We start from the raw sequence: 21,283 nt of genomic DNA on the forward strand, positions 1-21,283 counted from the left end.
GTCTATCCCTCTCTCTTCCTCTCTGTAAAAAAAATAAAATAAAAAAAATCAATAATATATATATATATATATATATGTATACACACACACACATATATATTTTAAATATTTTATTGATTTTTTACAGAGAGGAAGAGAGAGGGACAGAGAGTTAGAAACATCAATGAGAGAGAGTCATCGATCAGCTACCTCTTGTACACCCCCCCCGCCGGGGATGTGCCCACAACCAAGGTACATGCCCTTGACCAGAACTGAACCTGGAACCTTTCAGTCTGTAGGCTGACACTCTATTCACTGAGCCAAACCGGTCTCGGCAATAAAATATATTTTTAAAAACCCCTCAATGAATATAGATAACAGGAGCCTGTTAACTTTGAAGCAGAGAGAATTAAACATCTACATAGAATGCACAAGTGCATCTCTGTAATTGGACACACTTCATCACGCTCCTGCTGGTACCTGAGGGGTGGAGAAAAGCTCAGGTGCAGAGAGGCACCCAGTGGTGGACGGAGCGTGTGTTGGGAGTAGCACCATGTACTAGCCACGTGTCGCTTGGCAACTGGTTTCCTAAGGCTCAACGTTCTTATCTGCTAAGTGGGGATAATGATGGCTGTCACAGGGTTAACGGTGGGCCCGTGGCTATGAAATGTCAGGGCCATCTTTCTTCATCCTCTACTCTGTATCGGGGACAGTGAGTGTGACGGTGACCTCTTGTTAGATTTCTGCCCAGAAAAATGGAAACATTTAAAGTTCAGTGGAACCTCGTTTCTTGAACTTAATTCATTCTGGAAGGTTGTTCGAGAAGCAATTTGTTAAAAAAAGAATCATTTTTTCCCATAAGAAATAATGTAAATGGAATTAATCTGTTGTAGGTTCCAAATGATTCCCTGTTTTAACCTTCCTCACATACAGTTTAATCGAATGTACTGTTTAATCTGTACACTTTTTAGGTTTATCGAACCACCCTCTACGAGCCTTAAATGAATTTTTCATATGTCACTGCCTCTGAAATACTTTCACCTGTTAACTGCTTTTCATTTATCCAATCAACGGGTTTTCTACTCTTCAATGGCCTGGGATCGTTGTTGTGTGAGCACTTTCACACCCTCAGCAATATTAACACTGTTGATGGCCTCTTTATGTTTTAAAATTGTGCTAATCTGTGGCTTTTGCCAGCAACAAAAGCATTCTCTCCTTTGTTGTTGCCTGAGAGACCCTTTTTTGAAATGCTGAGGTGTCAGCATGAATGAGTTGTCAGGTCTAAAACTGAAGTTTTGGCAGGCAACCCAGATATTTTTTCTGTGAACAAGTTGGTCGAGAATCGAATTGAGATGGAAGACATTGGCGAGCCAAGGTTTGACTGTAGGGTGTTGAAATGGACACATTTCATCACTTGGAAAACTTTTTCACATAGGGTGTTCTTTATTCTCCAATCCTGGGTGGCACACAGAACATTTATAAGAACTCCCACATTCATCAGAGTGCTGAGACACAGTATCCAGCACACAGTAGGCACTCAATAAGTGCTTGCTGCAAACTGATCACGTAAGGAGTGATGACCCAACTGTAAACACGAGCAACTTCTATGTGCCTGAAGCAGGGGTGTCGAACTCGATCAGAGAAGGGGCCAAAATCTAAAATCCAGCCTCAATCGCGGGCCGAATGGTTTACTGAACAGTCATAAACTGTCATTGTGATGGAAACGCAGCGGAGTGCAGTGATGACAGCGCGGTGCGGGCCACATTGCAAGGCCTGGCGGGACGGATTTGGCCCGCGGGCCTTGTGTTTGACACATGTGGCCTGAAGAGTGCACTCTTGCCTGGCTGGCACGGCTCAGTGGTTGAGTGTCAACCTGTGAACCAGGAGGTCACGGTTCGGTTCCCAGTGGGGCACATGCCTGAGTTGTTGGCTCGATCTCTAGTGCGGGGCATGTAGGAGGCAGCCAGTTAACGATTCTCTCTCATCACTGATGTTTCTACCTCTCTCCCCCTCTCCCTTCTCCTTTGAAAAAAAAATAAAAATATATATATACACACACACACACACACACACACACACACACACACACACAAAGAGAATGCAGTCTTTCCTTCAATTATTCCTAAACTGAGAAAAAAATCTGGAACTGAAAAAGCAAGAACATACTTTCCCCCCGTTCAATAAATAATCCAGATGGCTGGTCTAAGCGTCCTGCGTTTCGCAGTACTGTGGGTTTCTCAGGTTTCTCTTTTGACCTGGCTGAAATAGACGATTTAATTTTGAGTTAGCAGAAATCCATTTGATCTTCCTGACTCATGAAACAAATATATTCCGTTAAATCCGTCCCCTACAAGTCTCACATAGCCACGCACCTCTCCCGGAGACACAGGCACTCACAGACGCAAGCTGTGCCAAGATGAGGTCTGCCACCACACCCCCTCCACCGGAACGGTAACGTGCGGACCCGGACACATCCCCCCACACGCACCGCAGAGCCCCGGGCAGGGCCACCGCCTGCCTCCGGAGCCACTGGGAGCCCTGTCCTGGTGACCTGGGTCTAAAGGGCCACACGCCAGGCTTCTGTGGTCTGGACACGTCCGACCGTTCCTGCACCTTCCAGGGCTGCTGGTGGTCACACAGGATCAGACACAGGCGGTGAGAAGTAAGAACGGGGCAGGGAGGGTCTGCTTTGGTTTGGTGGGAAGATGCTGGATGAGCAGAGACGGTGGAGGATGAGGGCTCAGCAGCGCAGTGAGGGGCGGGAGTGGGGGGGAGGGAAAGAGAAGGCAAAGCTCCATGCCAACCCCGGGCTGGGCATCCCTTATGGGGCGGGCTGCTGCCACCTGAGAAACTCCCTGTAAAATTGCTAGACGACGGCCTTTACCTGCCTTGGGTGACAGAGACAACTGAAAGGCACACGTTCACCCCCTTTTCTACGGCCTGCCCTGGCAGCTGGCACGTCTCCTAGCTCGCTGCTCCTAAGTGTACCCCTGGCCTGGCTGTGAGGTTGGCTGTTTTGTCTATTGTCTAAACTACAGCTCAGTGCAGGGACTTCACTCACAAGCACCATCTCCATGAAAACCCAATAAAAAAGTAATAAAAGTGAAATACGGGGCATTAATATTCATGCTGTCCCCCACCGGCAGCAGCCACGTGTGCTCCATCATCACAAGAGGAGGCGGACTGCAGCCGGTCCTCAGGGGACAGCGGTCCTCGCCATCTAAGTGCCCCCACGGAGGGCGGCTCCGGAGCGCGGGCCGAGGCCTAAGTGTAGCTGCACGGCCGCCAAGGGGTCTGGAGCCACCTTTCGTGGCATCGGGGGACCCACCACACCACCGCCTCCCGGGGCCACACCAACCGGCAGGGGGCTGGTGTGCCAACCCACGGCCTGACGCCCGAGCTCCAGGGAGGAACACTTCCGAGCTCACCGGTGCCCGGGCCCAGCAGCTGCCACACCCTCCGGAGGCCCAGGAACACGCTCCGAGGGAGAACTGTGGGAGAGGGAGGTCACACACCGTCATGAGTGACACCCTGCAAGGAATGTTTTGGGCAAATTATCCCAAATCATGGCGGGGGAATAAAATGGCTACGGAAACAAGAGTTTAATGCAATCGTGTCCCACTTAACCCAGCTTAACGGTGATCACCGAGGCGGCTAATCTTCCACGCTGCATGGGCCCTCCCTGCGGCCGGGCCCATTCTGGGTTCGTGTGGCACCCTGCCTTGCTCATGACAGGGTCCAAGCCATGCTTCCTGAGAGAAGGGGGAGAGAAAAGCACGGACAACTCAAGACTGGGAGAAGGGCAGACGCGCTGTGAACGTTCCAGCCCCGGGCCAGAGGGCGGAGGGGAGTGGGCTGCAGACCAACGGGCCGCTCGCCAGGCACCCGGGAGGCCGTGGGTCACAGCGTGCTTGCTGAACTTTGCTGGGCTTGGTTGACAGGAGGAGGAAAAAGCCAATACGTAAACACACCTGTGGTAATATGCAGATCTTTCTCATCTAAAGGCGGGGTGGGGGTGGGACGGAGATCAAGTATAATTGTCTATGTGGCGATCCAGGGGTCACAGATTAGAGAAGATGGTCCAAGAAAAGAACAGCAAAATGAAACCCAGGTACTGTGCCCTTCCTCTAAAGGTGGTGCAAAGGAAGGGCGTGGCACGGAGGGGCACCGACTAAGGGAGGTAGAAACGGGTGAGGGGGGAGTCGAACACCAGACAGAGAGGAACACGCGGTGTCTCCCGGGTGGTGACACTCCACAGGGGACATACTTCCACAGCAAGTTCCTCTTCAGAGAGGTCAATGTCTGTGCATTTCCACGGGCCAGGCATTACATATGTGAATTTCATCTAATCCTCAGCCACGAGGTTGGCTGTGTGATTATCCCTGTTGTGGGGGATCAGAAAGGTTAAGTAACTTGCCCAAGGACACACAGCCAGTGAGTTGTTGAATTTTACTTCAGCTGTGCCAACTCTGAAATCAACTGTATCATAGACTTTAGAAATACGAAAATAGCATACACAAAGGTCCCCCCCCCCCCAGAGTTTAGTGTCCCTTATGAGACAGGAAGAAGGGGTGGGGTGGGGTGGGGAGGAGGGTAAGGGGGAGAGCGCATTTCGCCACAGAGGCGGCCGGCTGGGCTCTGGGAACTCCTGGCTCAGTGGACACACTGCACCTGCTCATGGTAATGATCATCAGAGCAACACAACCTTCACTTCTACACCCCGGGGCCTCAGAGAAGGCTAGGAGAAAGCTGTTCTTTCTTTCCAAGTCCAGGAGGAAAATTACTTTACTGTTTTATCCTAGCACCAGGAAAGTATAAATCATCCTAAAAATTTTGCTTTTGTAGGGATTTTTAAATCAGCTCTAACACAAATACACCTCTCAAAGCTACTCATAGTCTAGCTGGCATTTCTCTGTCCCATTACAAATAAAGCAAAAAGGGCCTACATCTCAATGTCCAGTGAAATCTCATCCCAGGCCAACTTCTCAGCCTGGATAAGTCCCTTTCCCTTCCGAAATTTAATTTGCTGGGGTGAAATTCATATAATATCAACTAACAACTATTCTGTGGCATCAGTTCATCCACATCCTTATGCAACCACCACCTCTACCTAGTTCCAAAACTTCTCTCTCACTCGGAATAGAACCCTTCCCCACTCAGCAATCCCATCCCATTCCTCTCTCTCCTCCTCTCTGCCCATCAACCACCAATCTCTGCATTTTGTCTTTATGGATTCATCTGTTCTGGATTCAGAGACACATACAATATGTGATCTTTTGTGCCTGGCTTCTTCCACTCAGCACGATGTTTTGAATGAGCATCCATGTGGTGGCGTGGATCAGTACTTCATTCCTCTTTATGGCCGATTACTATCCCATTGTGTGGACGGACCACAATTTGTTAAATATGCATCCACTGGTGGACATTTGAGCTGTTTCCACCTTTTGACTGTTGTGAATACCAATGCAATAAATGCACAAGTATTTGTTTGAGTCCCTGTTTTCAATTCTTTTGGGAGTGGACCCATTGGGTTATATGGTGATTTTATGTTTAATTTTTTGAGGAACCACCATACTACTCTTTTCTACAGGAGGCTGCACCAGCAATGTATAAAGGTCCCTGAAAAAGTTCTTTTAAATACAGCAGATTTATGAAAAAAAAAAATTCCTGAAATGATTTTCATTACTGCTGGCCTTTGTGGCTCATAAGAAGCTTAGGGGATTTATATAATAGCTTTCCTTTCACAGGCCTCGTGAAATCTCTAATCCTCAAACCCCAACATCGAGTATGGAGAATATGTTAACCACCAGAGCCACACAGACACTGACAATCCGGCTCGTTGCCCAGGACTAAAACCCAGGACACAATTACAGAACAAACGTAAGTCCCAGAGTCCGTCAAATGCAAGGGAGCATAAGTACAGCTTTTAAATGCAGCAATAAGATTTACAGCAGACGAGGGAGAGGGAGACATGCGGGGAGGGCAGAGTGGCCAAACGCTGATGGATGGAGAAAGGAAACCTGAGTGAGACTTGAGGAACAGGTCTGATAAGAAAAACAATAACGGGCGAAGACCACTGAGGCCCACCGCCCATCCCGATCAGATTCAATGTCCTGCCTTAAGGATGCGGGTGCCGGCTCTGTGGACGCAGGGGGGTGGAGGGGCAGCAAGCACCGTGACAGGGAGATGTGAGGAGCTGGAATCCCCCTCTCTCGCCAGCCCAGGCGCCGGCTGGTTTCCTGGGGGCCGTGGGGGGGCCGTCGCCTGCAGAAGGGCGCTCCTCCTCCTGCTACGGAAGGCAATGTTGTCATGTTTCCTCAGAAACGTTTAATTTCTGTTGGCAAAACACATCCAGCAATGCTCACACTGTGCGGGCAGAATGGAAAGCATTTAAGCACGGTGAGTCTTGCTTGATGGACAGCGGAGTAACCTGAATGTGCATCGGCCCTCCCCGCCTCCTCTCCGGCACCTGGCGAACTCGACCAGGCGCGGGCCGAGCGTGCATTCCTTCCGCTGCACGAAGCCCGGCTCTGTGCACAGCCTGCTGCCAGAGGGCAGGGCACGGCGGGCCTGCACTGGGGCTGGATGCGCCCAACTCGGGCCCCCCTACACCACGCACCGGGGGACCACCCTGCTCTGAGGCTGCGGAGCGCTTGAACCTCAGTGGGCTTGTGAGCCGATTGCTCTCCACCTGGCATGGCAGTTACCGGCATCCAATCTGTCTGCTTTCAGGGGCAAGCTCTTGGGGTCAAGGCAACCCATGCCGGAATCCACGACGGGCCCAGCCGGCGGGGCATGCGCAGAGCTGCGGCACACCCTGCTCCCGACACACGTGTGCCTGCGGCTGTGCGTCCACGCCGCTGGGGCTCGCTTACAGCTACAACGCCGAGGCCGTCACGTTCACTTCCACCGGGACAGGGAGAGAGGGAGCAACATGCAAAACGGACTGCTATGCAAATCGTGTCCCTGCAGAACTGGGCAGGGCCTCCTGCACAAGGGGAAAGAGGACAGGGCACCGCCCGTGTGAGGGTGGGAGGCAGGAGGACAGACAGGCGACTGCTTAGATCAAACATTCCTGGGCCGGTCCAAAGGAGCTAGAGGCTGTCCCGCGGCTTCCTTGGGATGTCGCCTCAGCCCAGGATCCTGAATGCCCCCAGCTTCCCCCAGGGGTCAGCAGTCGCCTGGACAGGGTGGGACACACAAGCTGCACGCATGGCTTGGTCACTAGCACGCAGGCGATTCCAGGCAAGGCACTGACCACACAGTGAGATGCTGCAGGATCTACTCTCAGAATCACAATGCCAGTCACACAAAGCCAGCTCCTGGAACACGCGAAAGGTGTCACCATAGTAACCAAAGGCCAAGGCAAACACAAACTCACGTTTAGTTCACATAGAGAGCTGTGCACACAACTTTCTAAATGGCTGTTTCCTGTGGGTGAGGATGCACTTTATTTTCTGAAATCTGCATTCTACAGTGAAACCTCCCTCCGATGCCAGTCTATACAGGCTCGTGCTTCTTAATTTGTTCCTGATGTGAGACTTTCTGGACATTATTCCCCTCATAGTTGGGGGTGTGGCCCCCTGGCACTTCTGCCAATTTCTTTGGTGCCTTCACATTCCTGACACTTTCTCCCAAATGGGTGTGCCCACAAGCTGTTCTTTCCAAAGAGGCTGCCGCACAGGCCCCCCAAACAGGGGCGCTGTCCGGGGGATCTGCAGGGTCATACCCGAGGCAGGTGTGTGGTATCGTTCGCTGAGTACAGCGTAGGAAACAAAGCAATGAGAGGAAGGCACGGGCTTTCTATACAAACCACGGCACAGAATCTAAACATGAAACATTGGAGCATTTTAACGGCACATTTCTCAAAGAAAAAATCCATCTTGGACCTTACTGGTTCTGTCAGCGCAAGCAGAAACCTCATTGGGATCTGCATGGCCCCAAATTGGGAGTCACACGCGAACACATTTCTTGCAGGGGCAGCCTTGACATATGACAGTGAAGCAATTAATTGGCAACATTCTGAAAGCCAAAGTTTTGCTTCGCGGTGTCCCCCCGGTGTGTTCATACGGCGAAGCCTGGAGACTTCTCACCTCCTGCTGAGGTGTCCGCCTGGATTAGTCAGGAGAACCCTGGGAATGCAAACGGGTGTAGGGGAGAGGAGAAAAGGAAAAAGCCAGACACAGAAAAGAGGGGTCACAGGTCATGGCCAGAAACACCAATGTATTTACGGTCCCCACGATGCACAGGACACACAGGGGCTGCGTGAAGCTGAACACGTGCCTCAGACTCACGCAGGCCCTTGCGGTTGCCACAGCCCTGGGGTGGGAGGCCGTCTGACCAGGGAGCTGAGGAAACGGCACCTCTGGGAGGGTGAGTCTCGTCCTGCCACCCAGCTGGCGGGAGCTGAGACCCAGGCCTCTGTCCCCATGCCTATTCTTTAGATTAAGCTGGGGGCGGCCAGTCATGCCAGCTCACCTTCAGCCTGGTTGATGGCATCCCAGGAAGCGTACAGTTTCTGTGGAGATCCAATGGGCGAATGAATGATTAACAAGTTACTGGGGTGCATGGCCCAGGTCACTCCGCTGCGAGCCGGCCTCATCTAGCTGCCGATGCGGGGCCCCTCTCCATGACACATCATTTAGAACAAACCCATTGCATCCTTTTCCTGCAAAACCAGCTTCTTCTCTGTGAAAACCACGAAAACCCCCTTGCACGGGAGGCTGGCTGCAGGGAAAGGCTGGCTTCGGAGAAACCAACTTGTGTCACACATGAGTGCCGGCCATACGAGGACAATGGCAGAGCCAAGGGCAGGGCCTTGTAGGCACGAAAAAGCTGGATGAGGGGTCCCACATAGACTTAATCTTCTTTCTGGAATTCCAAAGTCTTGGCATGCCAGAGGTAACAGTGTGTCATATCTCTGTTTCTAATGGTTGCTGCCCCTAACTTTTAGAGGACAAGTCCGTGACCTACACAGTGAAACGGCACATAAAATGAAGAAGCTGCCTGCTAGCGGCGCTTCCGTCACCAGCAGCTGTTTATTCTCAGACTGCTTCCCACTGGTCCCCCTGCCTGGCTGTTTCCAGAAATGATTGCTACCCTGCTGGCCATCCTGTGACAGGATGGACAAAGATATCTCTCTTACCCAAATGCAACACAACAAAACAAAAACAGGAAGAAAAACTAGGCAAGATAAGGTTTATGAATTTAATATTATCAACAATTTCCTTAGAGGTCTTTAGGGGTAAACAGGTTTCAAATTACAATTATTCTCTTAATTTAGTTTTCTAAGATAAGACCATAGTAGATTTATTTATTTATGAAATATAAATAGGGGAGAGGAAGAGAGAGAGAAACATCAGTGTGAAAGAGAAACACTGACAAGCAGCTTCCTGTACACACCCTGACTAGGGATCAACTCATAACCTAGGCATGTGCCCTGACCACGAACTGAACCAGCGACCTTTCACTGTATGGGACAATGCTCAACCAACAGAGCCACTCGGGCCAGGGCTAATTTAATTTTCTGATGTAAGTTTTATGGATGTCAGGTGATGTGTAGATTTGTGGCAATGTGACCACAATCAGGACAGAGCCGTCCCCTCGCCCCAGGATCACCTGGCTGCCACTTAGGGAGACATCCGAGGTTCACAGCAAGAATGTGACTCTCGGTGCCAGATCTATTTACATTCTGGGGGCTCATGCTGCGTGCATTTTTATTTGCCAATGTAAATTCTAATTTACAAAAGACGAGGACTCCTTCGCTGGAGGTCACTGGATGGCAAACTGGCACTGACAGTTTGTCCCTCATATTCTGGCCAAAACCCCCCTTTTTTTATGGTCAACATTTACATAAACAAGGTTGTCCTCCAGAGAGCACACTACCCATCACGTGAATCAGGAGCACAGGGGGCTCCAAATGGGAGGAGCTTATGGGCCAGTCTACCTGCTGCAGCTGAACACACACCCATCCCAACACACACATCACACATCCAACACATCCAACGAACTCACATAACACACATATCCAACACACACAACACAAACATCATAAAACAACACATATACCCCAACACACATACAACACAAACATCATACAACACACACACCAACACATGCATAACACATAAACACAAAAATCATACACACGCACACACACACACACACACACACACATATACAGTGCACGCTAAAATACACTGCCTTCAGGGGAGTCTTTGCAGAGAGCCTTCGGTATCGCTCCAGGCAGGCTCCTTGACCCTCTGATGCGGCAGAGATGGGGGTGCACCAGGAAGCCAGGGCAGGTGTCAGATGCCATGTAAGGGAGGAGGCTTCCAGGGCACAGCCTCCCACTCTCCCGAGGCCGCTGTGCCAGCCCCCCAGAGCACAGGTGTCACCGTGAACTTCCAGTGCGCCCGGCCGGCTGCGGCCTCCCTCCCCATATCGCCCTCCTAACCAGGGGAGAGATGTCACCTTCTCCTCAGAGGGCTGGACACCGTCCCTCCTGACACTGGAAGAAACTCACTAAACACGCTACAAACACGCGGGCCCTCAGGAACGACGCGCCTGCTGCGCGTGACGTACGGGGCTGGGCCTCCATGTGTCTACAGAGATGGAGAAGAAATGAAACATGATCCCGAGAAGCTCGGGAATGCTGGGGGTGCCGACGGCTAACAATGATACCGGGCCGAATAACAGCAATGCTAAACCAGAGGCACACAGACTGTGAAGGGAGCCCCGGCAGGCGTGATGGTTACTAACGAGACACAGGCTGGGTGCCAGCAAGGAGCACACAGGTGAGTCACACACACACACACACACACACACACGTGCTGAGCCCCTTGAATCCTTAAAACAACCCAGGAACTGCTGTTGTAAGAGCAAAGAGCCTCAGAGAGGTTTGGGAACTTGCCTGAAGTCACACAGCTACAAAGCAGCAAATCTGGAATTCGAGCCCAGTGTGCCTGCCACACATAGCGCTGATGGTAAGAACAATGACGACGACAGCAGCAGCAGCAGTAAAAGTAATAATGGCAGCTACCATTCACTGAGCGCTTCCCTCGTGCCAGGCACGGGGGGCAGTGCACGCCAGCCTCTGTAGAGATCTCTGCTCATTTGCTCCTAAGCACAGAGGTGCAGGGCACATGGCTAGCACGCCCGTGGTCTCGAAAGCAGAAAAGCAGATAAGAGGTCAGAGGCCCCCAAGGCTCCCGGTCGGGTGCCGGTGCTCAGCCCCGCTCCGTGCCGGGAAGTCACTTCCAATCTCCTGTGAAGGGAGAACGGGACCTGACAGGTGCTGGCTGATTCCGGGGAACTAATCTGTTAAAGGCCGAGTCAGCTGTCTGCAGGTTTTAAACTGAAATCTCACAGGTGGGAAGATGGGAGTGAACATTTTTGGCGAGATGTCTGTGCTCCCCAAGAGGCTGATGGTGGGGGCCCAGAGGACCCGGGCCTCTGAGATGCCAGATGCCATGTGCCCAAGGTTGTGGTGGACAGAGAAAGGACTTGTGTGCGAGACTACAAGAACCTGACCGTGTGAGAGTTTCTGGAGTGTGACAGGGTGAGTTGAGCTATAAACACATGAGGCTACTGACACCATTCATTCATTCATTCATTCACTCACTCACTCATTTGTTCATTGATTCATTCACTCACTCATTCCGCCAGTTAGTTACGCACTCACTCATTCCACGAAGGGAGAACGGGCACAGCCATTCCAGGGTGCCCTGCTCGGCCTCCTCAGTGTAACCGGAGGCCAGCCGAGGCCGGCACGCCCAGGGCAGGCTCCCCGGGGACCGCTCATTCCGTTACCGCTTTGGGGCAGAACCGCACGGCCCAGGGCTCGCCCACTCATTTCCGGAAATCTCAGCACAAAGCACAGCGCCTGGCAAATATTCGGAATTAAAAAAATTACTCGTTCGATGCGTAAATGAGGATTATAGCTCCGAAAGCAGCTGTGGCCACGGGGAGAGTTCAGTAGCTACTTAGCAGTAAGTGCCACATCGACTGTGAGTTATGCGGAAAGGAGTGTATACTGATGTCTCCCCCGCTGTTCATCTGCTCTTCTCGCAACTCCGTCCTTCTCAGACCACCCACGGGCCAGTTCACCCGCCCACGTGACCTCTCACTGCACTCGCCAACTATGGTGTTTTTTGTTTCCAGAGAGAGGAAGGAGAGGAGTAGACAGAGAGAAACACTGATGAGAGAGAAACATCATTTATCAGCTGCCTCCTGCACGCCCCCCACAGGAGACCGAGCCTAAATTCCAGGCATGTGCCCTGACTGGGAATTGAACCAGTGGCCTCTTGGTTCCTGGGTCGACGCTCAACCGCTGAGCTACCCCAGCCGGGCTCACCAATTATTTTTGATCTTCACTGTTGCCCCTTCAATGGGGCATAAAGGGTCCGACCACAGGTACTGTAACAACTGACCCCACAGAGGGGCTCTCCACCACTCAGAGGAAAGGTCAAGAGCTTGCCCTAACCGGTTTGGCTCCGTGGATAGAATGTCGGCCTGTGGACTGAAGGGTCCCAGGTTCGATTCTGGTTAAGGGCATGTACCTTGATTGCGGGCACATCACCAGTAGCGGGTGTGCCGGAGGCAGCTGATCGATGTTTCTCACTCATTGATGTTTCTAACTGTCTATCCCTCTCCCTTCCTCTCTGTAAAAAAAAAAAAAAAAAAAAAAAAAAATCAATTATATATATACAATATATATGTGTGTGTGTGTATATATGTGTGTGTGTGTGTGTGTGTGTGTGTGTGTGTGTGTGTGTGTGAAAGGTCAACAGCTTGAAGCCAGGATGCTACCAGTGGCCCCACTTCACCCACCGTGGCATTCAGTTCACCCCTGTGGGTGATGGACTTGGAATCTAAGCCATTTGGAGCAACAGTTCTCAAAGGATAGGATGATGAAGAAGACGACGATGGTGATGACGACAATGATGAGCAGGGTAGGAGGAAACTTCTGGAGGTGATGGCTCTATTTAAGGCCTAGATTGTGGTGACGATTTCATGGATATGCACCTCTCTCCAAGCTCACAGAGTGTCCACATTAAATGCCCACAGCTCTTTGCATGCCCATCACACCTCAATCACGTGAAAAGGGGGAAGAACTAGCTGCAGAGCTTAAGAGCCCCCTGCTCCACCCCAGCGAGCCTGTTCCTTAGACGTGTTTGCCGACCCAGGGATTTCCATTTTTAACCAGCATCTGGTGGCTCTAGACAGGAGGGCCCTTGGATCACACTTTGAAAACGACCAGTTTATGCCTTGAGTCCAAAAGTGCTTCCAGCTTTACTGTCCTCAGGTTTGGGGCCATCCATGCAGTTGGCAGCATGGCAGAACATTGGGCCAAGTTCCTGGGCGTTAATACTTCTGAAAAGAAAGTCTCTGGGGACCTCAGTTTGGCTCGTGTGACTTGTGAAGGTGAAGGTATTTCATGGCTTTGAAGTGGTGCGTGTGTGTCCTCGCATGTATGCGTGTTTGTTGCATGTATCTGTGTGCCTCCCTCCACGTGGTCAGCATCTGTTAGAGCTGAGTGTTGGCTTCTGTCACCAAGGTGCTCACAAGTACACCTATGCCTGTGTATGTCATGTGTGGGCTTACATTGGTTATCAGAGAGAGAGAGAGAGAGACAGAGAGAGAGAGGGAGAGAAAGAAGGAGGGACTGGAACACCTGGGCAGAGATACACTCAAATACATGCAGAGCTTACAACCTCAATAATTTCATAATAAAGAAAATTTTAAATTTAAATTATTTCACCATACAGCTCAAGGTCAAAGAGACGTGTAAGGGGAGATTGAGGATAAGCTAACAACCAAGATACCTTACTGACTACCTCTCCTTGGAAAAGTGCTGCGACTCTAAAAGCTTTCACATATTTATTTATAGCCATCTCCTGGGGTGAAAGACATTGCCAATGGGCTGAATATTTTGCTTAATATCCTCAGGTGCAAACTAGCAACTGTTTGGATTGTTTGTAGTAGTGATAAAAGACTAATTGAAAAAGTTAACAGCTGCAATGGATTATCTAACTTCCAGGTCTTTTGAATCAAATGAATGTCTAGTCAGTCACCTTTTATACTTTATAATCTGCACAAACTAGTATACAGTTTTTAAAACTACCATACGGCTTTACAAAGCTATCCCACTCTTTTGAAGTGACTCAGAATACAGGCACACCTTGGAGATTCCGCAGATTTGGATCCAGACCACTGTAATAAGGTGACTGGAGTAATAATGAGAGTTGTCATTTTTCCTGCTCTTGCCTTCAACTTGTAAAAACTGCCACATCTGTTTTAATAAGCGCAATAAAGTGAGGTCTGCCTGCAAAGCAGGAACGTGCCATGTTCCCTGTTGATGGGGAAGAGATCATGGAGGGTTCCCAGTTTGGATAATGAGGCCAAGGTCAACCCGCGGGAGAGAAAACTGTCCTCTGGCCACAGACTGAACCCTGGCCAACGGTCTCATAAACACGGCCCCAGTCATAATGGGATCCAGATGCAGGCGAGTGGATGGCTCGCAGTTGACATTCTACTGATAATGACTGGGTGGGACAGTTTGCTGGGGACATACAGGGCCAGGATTGCAACTCAGGTCTCCCGACTGCAGAGCCTGTTGCTCAGTGGCTGTGGTGGGACTGGAAACCAGGTCCTGACGTGACAGAGCTTCAGAACTTCTCTCAATGGACAAAAGACGGCAAAACAAACAAGCCACGCCAAACAAATAAGCCAATTCTGTGAGAGGTGTGGGGGGTGGGAGTGCACCCAGCTCAGACACCGGGGACCCTGGGAAACCAAGCCTTGTGTCTGCATGGATCCACAGTATAAGGCAGCTAGCTCTATCCCAGGCAGCTCAAGCACAGGCACATCCTCTTAAAATGCAGCTGAAAACGTCCTCCTTCTAGATTAACAATGGACAATTGAAGTGCTCCACCCCACCCATCCCCTCTCCCCCGTAAAAGGCAAGGCAATCAGGGAAAATCAGCTTGATAGATGGGGCCCGGACGTGGCTGTCCCACAGCCAGGACTGGCGCAGACACAGCTGGAGACTGTCCTGAAACTCTCAGCGGCTGCTCCGGGGCTCAGGCGAGGATCAGGGGGAACAGGATGGAGGAACGGGACACGGTGGCCAATTCAGAGACAGACGGAGCAGCATTTCGAGGAGAAAGGCTGGGCTAGCTCTGGGGCTGACTGTGCCCCTGAAACCAGAGTTGGGCATGATGGGGTGAAGGCATGGGGGCCAGAAGGATGGACACTTGCTCTTTTGGCCAAAGCAACCATGGAGAAGAGGTTCTCCTCCTCAGAACGCTGGGCAACAGCCACTTGAGGGTAAAGGCAGGGGATGCGGCAGCAGAGGGAGCCTGGGAGGGAGGGGCCAGGGGTGGAAAGTGGGGGCAGAGAGAGGAGAGCTGAGAGCCTGGGAGCATCAGCAAACAGGCCTTCGCCACCCCTGGAGATGTCCCTCCTGCCCCCGATTACCCGAGTGGGGGTCCCGTGTGCAGGGCACAAGGGGCGGAGGTACAAGCAAAGTAAAACAGTGCCCACCTTTGGGGACAGGGGCGGGGAGTGTCATGTGGACACAGGGTGAGAAGAGAGAAGATCCAGTCCAAGGATCCCAAAGTCAACGTACTGACTGGTTCGTCAGGCTAGGCCCTAAGCGTGCACTGCCTTTCAAATGGAGCTTGCTAAGGTCTTTACGGGCGGCCACGATCACTTTCCAGGGACTCCAATAAAGCCAGTTCTGTTCACGGAACAGCCACCGAGTCCAACTAACTCATAAAAGCCCGAGCCGCCCGCCTCTGCTGCAGTTCACCCTCCGTTCAGGCCGGGGCCCAGGAAGCAGCAGCCTGTGGCAGGCCGAATCGGCCACCTGACGACACGGTGACCTCAGCAGCGGGAGCCGTGGTGACAGCAATGACGCCACCACGCCGGCTTTCAGAGAACCCACTGGCCCACCCTCCTTCACCCCTGCCCCCAGGGACACACGGGGTCCTCCCCGCTCCCTTCAAGCCCAGGGCCTCGCTGTGAGGAGGATCGCCTGCTCAGAGCAGAGAGACAGGGAGCCAACCGCAAAGCTTACGGAGCCAGTGAGTGGACAGGAGGGGAGTGAGCAGGAGGCAGCGGCAAGCTGCTCCGTCCCCATGGGAGATGCTGGCACACCTGCACCGAGGGGGGAAGAAATGGAGGGAAAGACAGAAAGAAAGGAGGGAAGGGGCCTAGAAAGGAGCTGCTGTAGCTCGGGAAATGCCTCCTAAGGGGTGGGTGGGCCTAGGTGGGGCGGCAAATAGCACAGGTGAGGGGCCTAGAGGCCTGAGGCAGGAGTGAGGAAGGTGAGAGGGGCTCGGGGGGACCCTGCCTTGCAGGTTATGCACGGGGCTGCAGGCTGAGGGCTTGGGTGGAGGGACTGGCCGGAAGGTCAGTGCCTCAGTGAACAGTGGAGCTGACCGGTGGAGCTCCAGGTGACGCCAGCTGTGCCACCCAGTGGCTCTCGCTTGCTTTCCAGCCGTGTCTCCGTGGCCGGGAAGGAAGTGTGGCATCAGACAAAGACTAGCCCGGGATTCTGCTTTTCTTGGCTACATGTCAGCCTCTGATAGGGCCATCAGCCCCGTCTTCTCATGGGAGTTTGGCTTTGTTTCCTGCCACGGTCCATCTTCACTGGACTGTTCCACATCACCTCAAACACAGCCCCTCGCCGCCGCCACCACAGAACAGCCCGGCCCGGCCCTCTCCACCCACTCCTTCCTGCGCCCACCGCGTGCCGGACGCCGAGCGAACCACTGAGCTGTGTCACCATGGGCCACCATCCCAACCACCCCACAGGCTGGTGACCGACTTCCCGAGTGGACGGGTGAAGAAGTGGAGTCGTAGGGAAATAGGGCAGCAAACCCGAGTTGCACAGCTTAGCCAGTGCAGGGATCAGAGTCAACCCAGGCTTCTCACTCCCAAGCCAGTGCTGTCACCTGCCCCCCCCCCCCACCCCCACCCTGCAGCACCGGTTCTCAACCCTGGCGGGGCAATGAGATCCCCCCCAAAAAACGTGGATTCAGTTTGTAGAGATTGGTACCCAAGTTGGGTTGCTTTTAAAAGCCTTGGGGGTGACTTTACCGTGTAGCTAGGGGTGGGAACTGGCATGCAAGAGACCCCAATATTCCGGCTCCGGCACGGTGGCCGGCTCAGGTGAGCAGTGAAGTCTCCTTGTGGAGTGAGTGGAGGAATGAAAGCTTTGTCCTTCTCTGCAATCCTCCCACCATCTTCCCATCATCCTGACCCAAAACTTGGCCTTCTCTCGCCAGGAGCAAGCCAACGGGCCCTATTCCTCCTTCGATCGCTCAAACATGGACATGTAAACGCCACCTGCAGAGCATCACGTTCGTCTTGTTGGTAACGCTTCGTGCCTGCTCCACGGTTAAGGATACAGCTGCATGCTCTTAGTTTGGTATTTAAGACAACTCTGCCCCAACTTATCCTTTCAGTCCCAGCTCCCATGACCCCCAGATGCTCTGTTCTGACCAAGAAGGGGGTCTTCCTTGTCTCCGATGTGAGTCTTGCGTGTTCTTGCCCCAGTGACTTCAATAATGCCCGCCCCCCTCTCTCCTCCACCCACGTCTGGATCCAGGAGGACCCTGCTCTGCATCTGCTCTTCACCCCAGCCCCCAGGAGCCCCTTCCAACTCTGAACATGTGTGTGTGTGTGTGTGTGCGCGCCAAGAACCTTACCCGGCTCCCTCCTACATGCTTCTCATCCCCATTCCCAAGGGCACATGTCCTAATTTCCTGACTGAACTCCGATCCCTGGCAGGCGGCACTGCAGGCATAGAACGTCATCTCCCCCGTGGTGACCAGCACCGCACCCTCTCTGTGGATGCCCCTGGGCGGCCGGCATCTCCTGTCCCCGTGCGAACGGTCTTACCTGTAGTATCTGGACTGCAAGTACGTGGAACACACGGCCTTGGACACGTGACTGGCCGACCCAAAGTCGATGACCTTCACCCGGTACGGTTGTCTGGACGGATCCACCAGCATGATGTTTTCCGGTTTGAGGTCGGCGTGGATGAGGCCCAGGCTCTTTAGTTTCATCAGGGCCGTGGCTACCTGCTGGAGGACCGGGCGGATGTACTTGAGGGGCAAGGGACTAAACTTGTTCTGCTTCAGGAAGTCATAGAGGTTCTGCTCCAGCATCTCAAAGACCAAGCACGTGTGGTTCTTGTGCTGGAAGCACTCATAGGCCCGGACAAAGTTGTAGTCGTCGGCGCTCTCGGTGCTCAGGCGGGCCAGGATGCTCACCTCGATCTGGCCTTGCCGGGCGTAGGACGGGTGGTTCTTCAGGATCTTGATGGCCACGATTTCATTGGTGCCCCTCTTCCAGCACTTGACCACTTGCCCGAATGTCCCTCGGCCCAGGAACTCCAAAACCTCGTATGTGTTGGTCATGGAGCACAGCACCTCATGCTGGACCAGCTGGTAATCGCCTTCGCTGTTGGAGCCACTGTTTTTGGAGGTGGCAGTCGACGTGGTGGCAGTGGCTACCGTGGCCCCGCTTGCATTGTTCTGAATCATGGGTGGGTGCTCTTCGATGATCTGCACGCTGCTTGTGTTCTCAATCTCCTCGCTCTTACGCTTGAGTCCACATTTTTGGTAGGTGTCAAGGAGGCTCACAGTGCTTCGACGCATTAGGTTATGTGGTCCGCCGAGGACTTGCCCGGTGACAGAAGTGCTGCTTGCTGATGTGACCACTATGTGCCCGGTGCTTCCTGGGAAGATGATGGTCTGCTCGTAAGGTAGGCTCGGGTTTGGGATGGGCAAGGAGGTGCTGACGGTTGTGGTGGCTGGCTGAGAAGGTGGCACGTTCTTGCTCTGGCTATACACTTTGCTGTGGGAGCCGTACCCAGTCATGTCCCAGTTGGAACTCGGCTCTACTTTCAATTTCTTCACACTACAGAAGGCACTTGATTGAAGGGTGTGAGGGGAGAAAACTTGCACATGTGAGGCCATACCTATAAGGGAAAGAAAGGAAAAAATAAATATTTAGTTGCCATCACATGAATAGACTCAACAGATTCATTTCCGTTCTGAGCAGTGGCCGGGGCCTATAGAATATTCCCCCCTCTTACACAAAGTTGCAAAAGTGAATCTATTCCGTCCAGAAGCACATTCTGGTCACTCAGTGTGTGGGGCCAAGGCGTTAGTTGTTCCACTTGACACCATTAGGAGGATGAGAGACTTACAGAGTCAGGAATATATTTAAGATTAAGATACAGAATTTGAATGTCAGGAGGACTTTGTTCATTATATATATATTACAAATAACATTTGTGATAGAAATGAATTCTTCCTCAACCCTCACTGGGTTGCAATCCCAGTAAAACTGAAGACTGTATTGTTATGCAATTGTTATGTATGTTGTCTTCCATGGTCAGTTACTCTTTGTCTCAGATCTTGACTGTCTGGTTCAATCATATGAAGAAACATCTTCCCACATAGGTCCAGTCATGGAGCCACTCACCATGGGCTAGCTTCTGGATGACCCATAATTACTCTGGGATCTTATTCTTAAGTTACTCTTAGATGAATTCTGTAGGGTTGAGTAGCTAAGCAGTTGGTTCAATATTTGTATTTAGATAGTCTAAAGTGGGTAATACAATTCATGGGTTTTAGCACTAACTTTTTCTGCTAAATGCATATATCGATAAATTAATTCATCTAGAAAGTATTATTCCAGACCAACATCTCACCCACAATTTAGATAACCTCAGGACTCTATAAGAGCATAACTCTGGAATAGTTGTGCAATTTATAATTATGGTGGTAATAGAAATAAAACAATTCATAGAAACTGTATTAGGAAAAATAAGACAACGAGGAAGAATAAGTTCTTAAAGGTGAAAGTAGAAACACACAGTGCCCGTCTTCTGAGCTGCAGACATGAACATCTCTTACAAGTGGGTTTTCTATCAAGCACCGTTGGTAGTTAGCCATCCGAATGTCCGTGTTTCTCTGACCCCCGCGTGTTACCCAGAGTGGTATTTAACATTTTCATTTTCACCCAATTGCCCATCACCCTCGTCCAGCCTCTTTCTCAGCGGGCCTCGCACCTTCCAATTTGTCCAAAAGCCTAAGGTCAGCAGTCTTGCTTTCCACCTTTATTCTCTTCCTTTCAAAACATTTCTGAATCTACATCCATCCTCCACTCTCTCCTCTACGTCTCAGAGGAAGAGGTGTCTCTCCTTTCCAACATTAAAAGTTCCCCTATTCTCATGATTCATCCTTTCCCATTTCTCTTGAACCCAGTTCCCTCCACGGTCCTCTTTCTCCTACAGCTTTTAATTTCTTCTGTTGATGGGATCCGAGTCCTTAATGAATCAATGGCTTAATCTCTGTCTTCATGTGTGTCACACACACATTTCCAACGTGGAAGACAAGGGGAGTAATCATCATGTTCTCCCCTTTACTTTGTTCCTTCTTCTCACCTGTAATCAATGTTAGACCCCCTATCCTTCCAGGCTCAGTCCTTAATCCACCTTCTCTCCACCCCACATACACCCTCCGTGACACTGTCCCAAAGGTAAACGACTTCCTGCCTAACCCAGCGGCCTTTCTTCAGTCCCTAGCCTTTCTCAGTGACCTCTCCGCAACATCTGATACTGCTGACCACAGCTTCCTCCTCAATGCTCTTATCTGTGTCTACGAGAACCTGTAACCTCCTCCCTAGTGTCTCGCTGCACGCTGTGTGCTGGGTGGTTTCTTTCCGCTTCCTCCTCGAAAATGTTCGTGTCTCCAACATGTTGACTCTCCTCTCTCTAGAATAGGGGTGTCGAACTCAATCAGAGAAGGGGCCAAAATCTAAAATCCAGCCTAAATCGCGGGCCGAATGGTTTACTGAACAGTCATAAACTGTCATTGTGATGGAAACGCAGCGGAGTGCAGTGATGACAGCGCGGTGCAGGCCACATTGCAAGGCCTGGCAGGACGGATTTGGCCCGCGGGCCTTGTGTTTGACACATGTGCTCTAGAAGATAGGATCCCTTCAAACAGGTAAAACAGTCATCTTGATGCAGGCGACTCCCACATGTTTATCACAGGGAGCCTCTCCCTGGTACCTTCCAGTAATACACCTCTGCATCCTGCGTCAGCAAAGACTACCCTCTACGGGTCAATTCATTATCTTTCCTTAAGAATTGAGCCACCTCACCCTCCCACCTAACATCCCATTTCTGTTCATTAAATAGTCTTCTAGTCACTTGGTTCCAAAACTATGCATTTACCTTTGATGATTCTTCTTTGCCTCCATGGACAAGAAGGTGCTA

The 21,283-nt window shown here is 51.5% G+C and overlaps 1 protein-coding gene across 5 annotated transcripts in view; it reads right to left on the reverse strand.

Annotated features, from left to right (window-relative positions):
* Positions 1 to 21,283, reverse strand: part of HIPK2 (homeodomain interacting protein kinase 2) — a 167,991-nt gene that overhangs the window by 94,150 nt on the left and 52,558 nt on the right. For all 5 annotated transcript variants that reach the window (XM_036428548.2, XM_036428519.2, XM_036428562.2 and 2 more), the window contains exon 2: positions 17,890 to 18,973. In XM_036428548.2, the coding sequence (XP_036284441.1) occupies positions 17,890 to 18,973 (1,084 nt within the window). The remainder of the gene's footprint in view (positions 1 to 17,889; positions 18,974 to 21,283) is intronic.

The sequence above is a fragment of the Pipistrellus kuhlii genome, unplaced genomic scaffold (assembly GCF_014108245.1).
Source record: "Pipistrellus kuhlii isolate mPipKuh1 unplaced genomic scaffold, mPipKuh1.p scaffold_m20_p_10, whole genome shotgun sequence".
NCBI classification, from domain to species: domain Eukaryota; kingdom Metazoa; phylum Chordata; class Mammalia; order Chiroptera; family Vespertilionidae; genus Pipistrellus; species Pipistrellus kuhlii.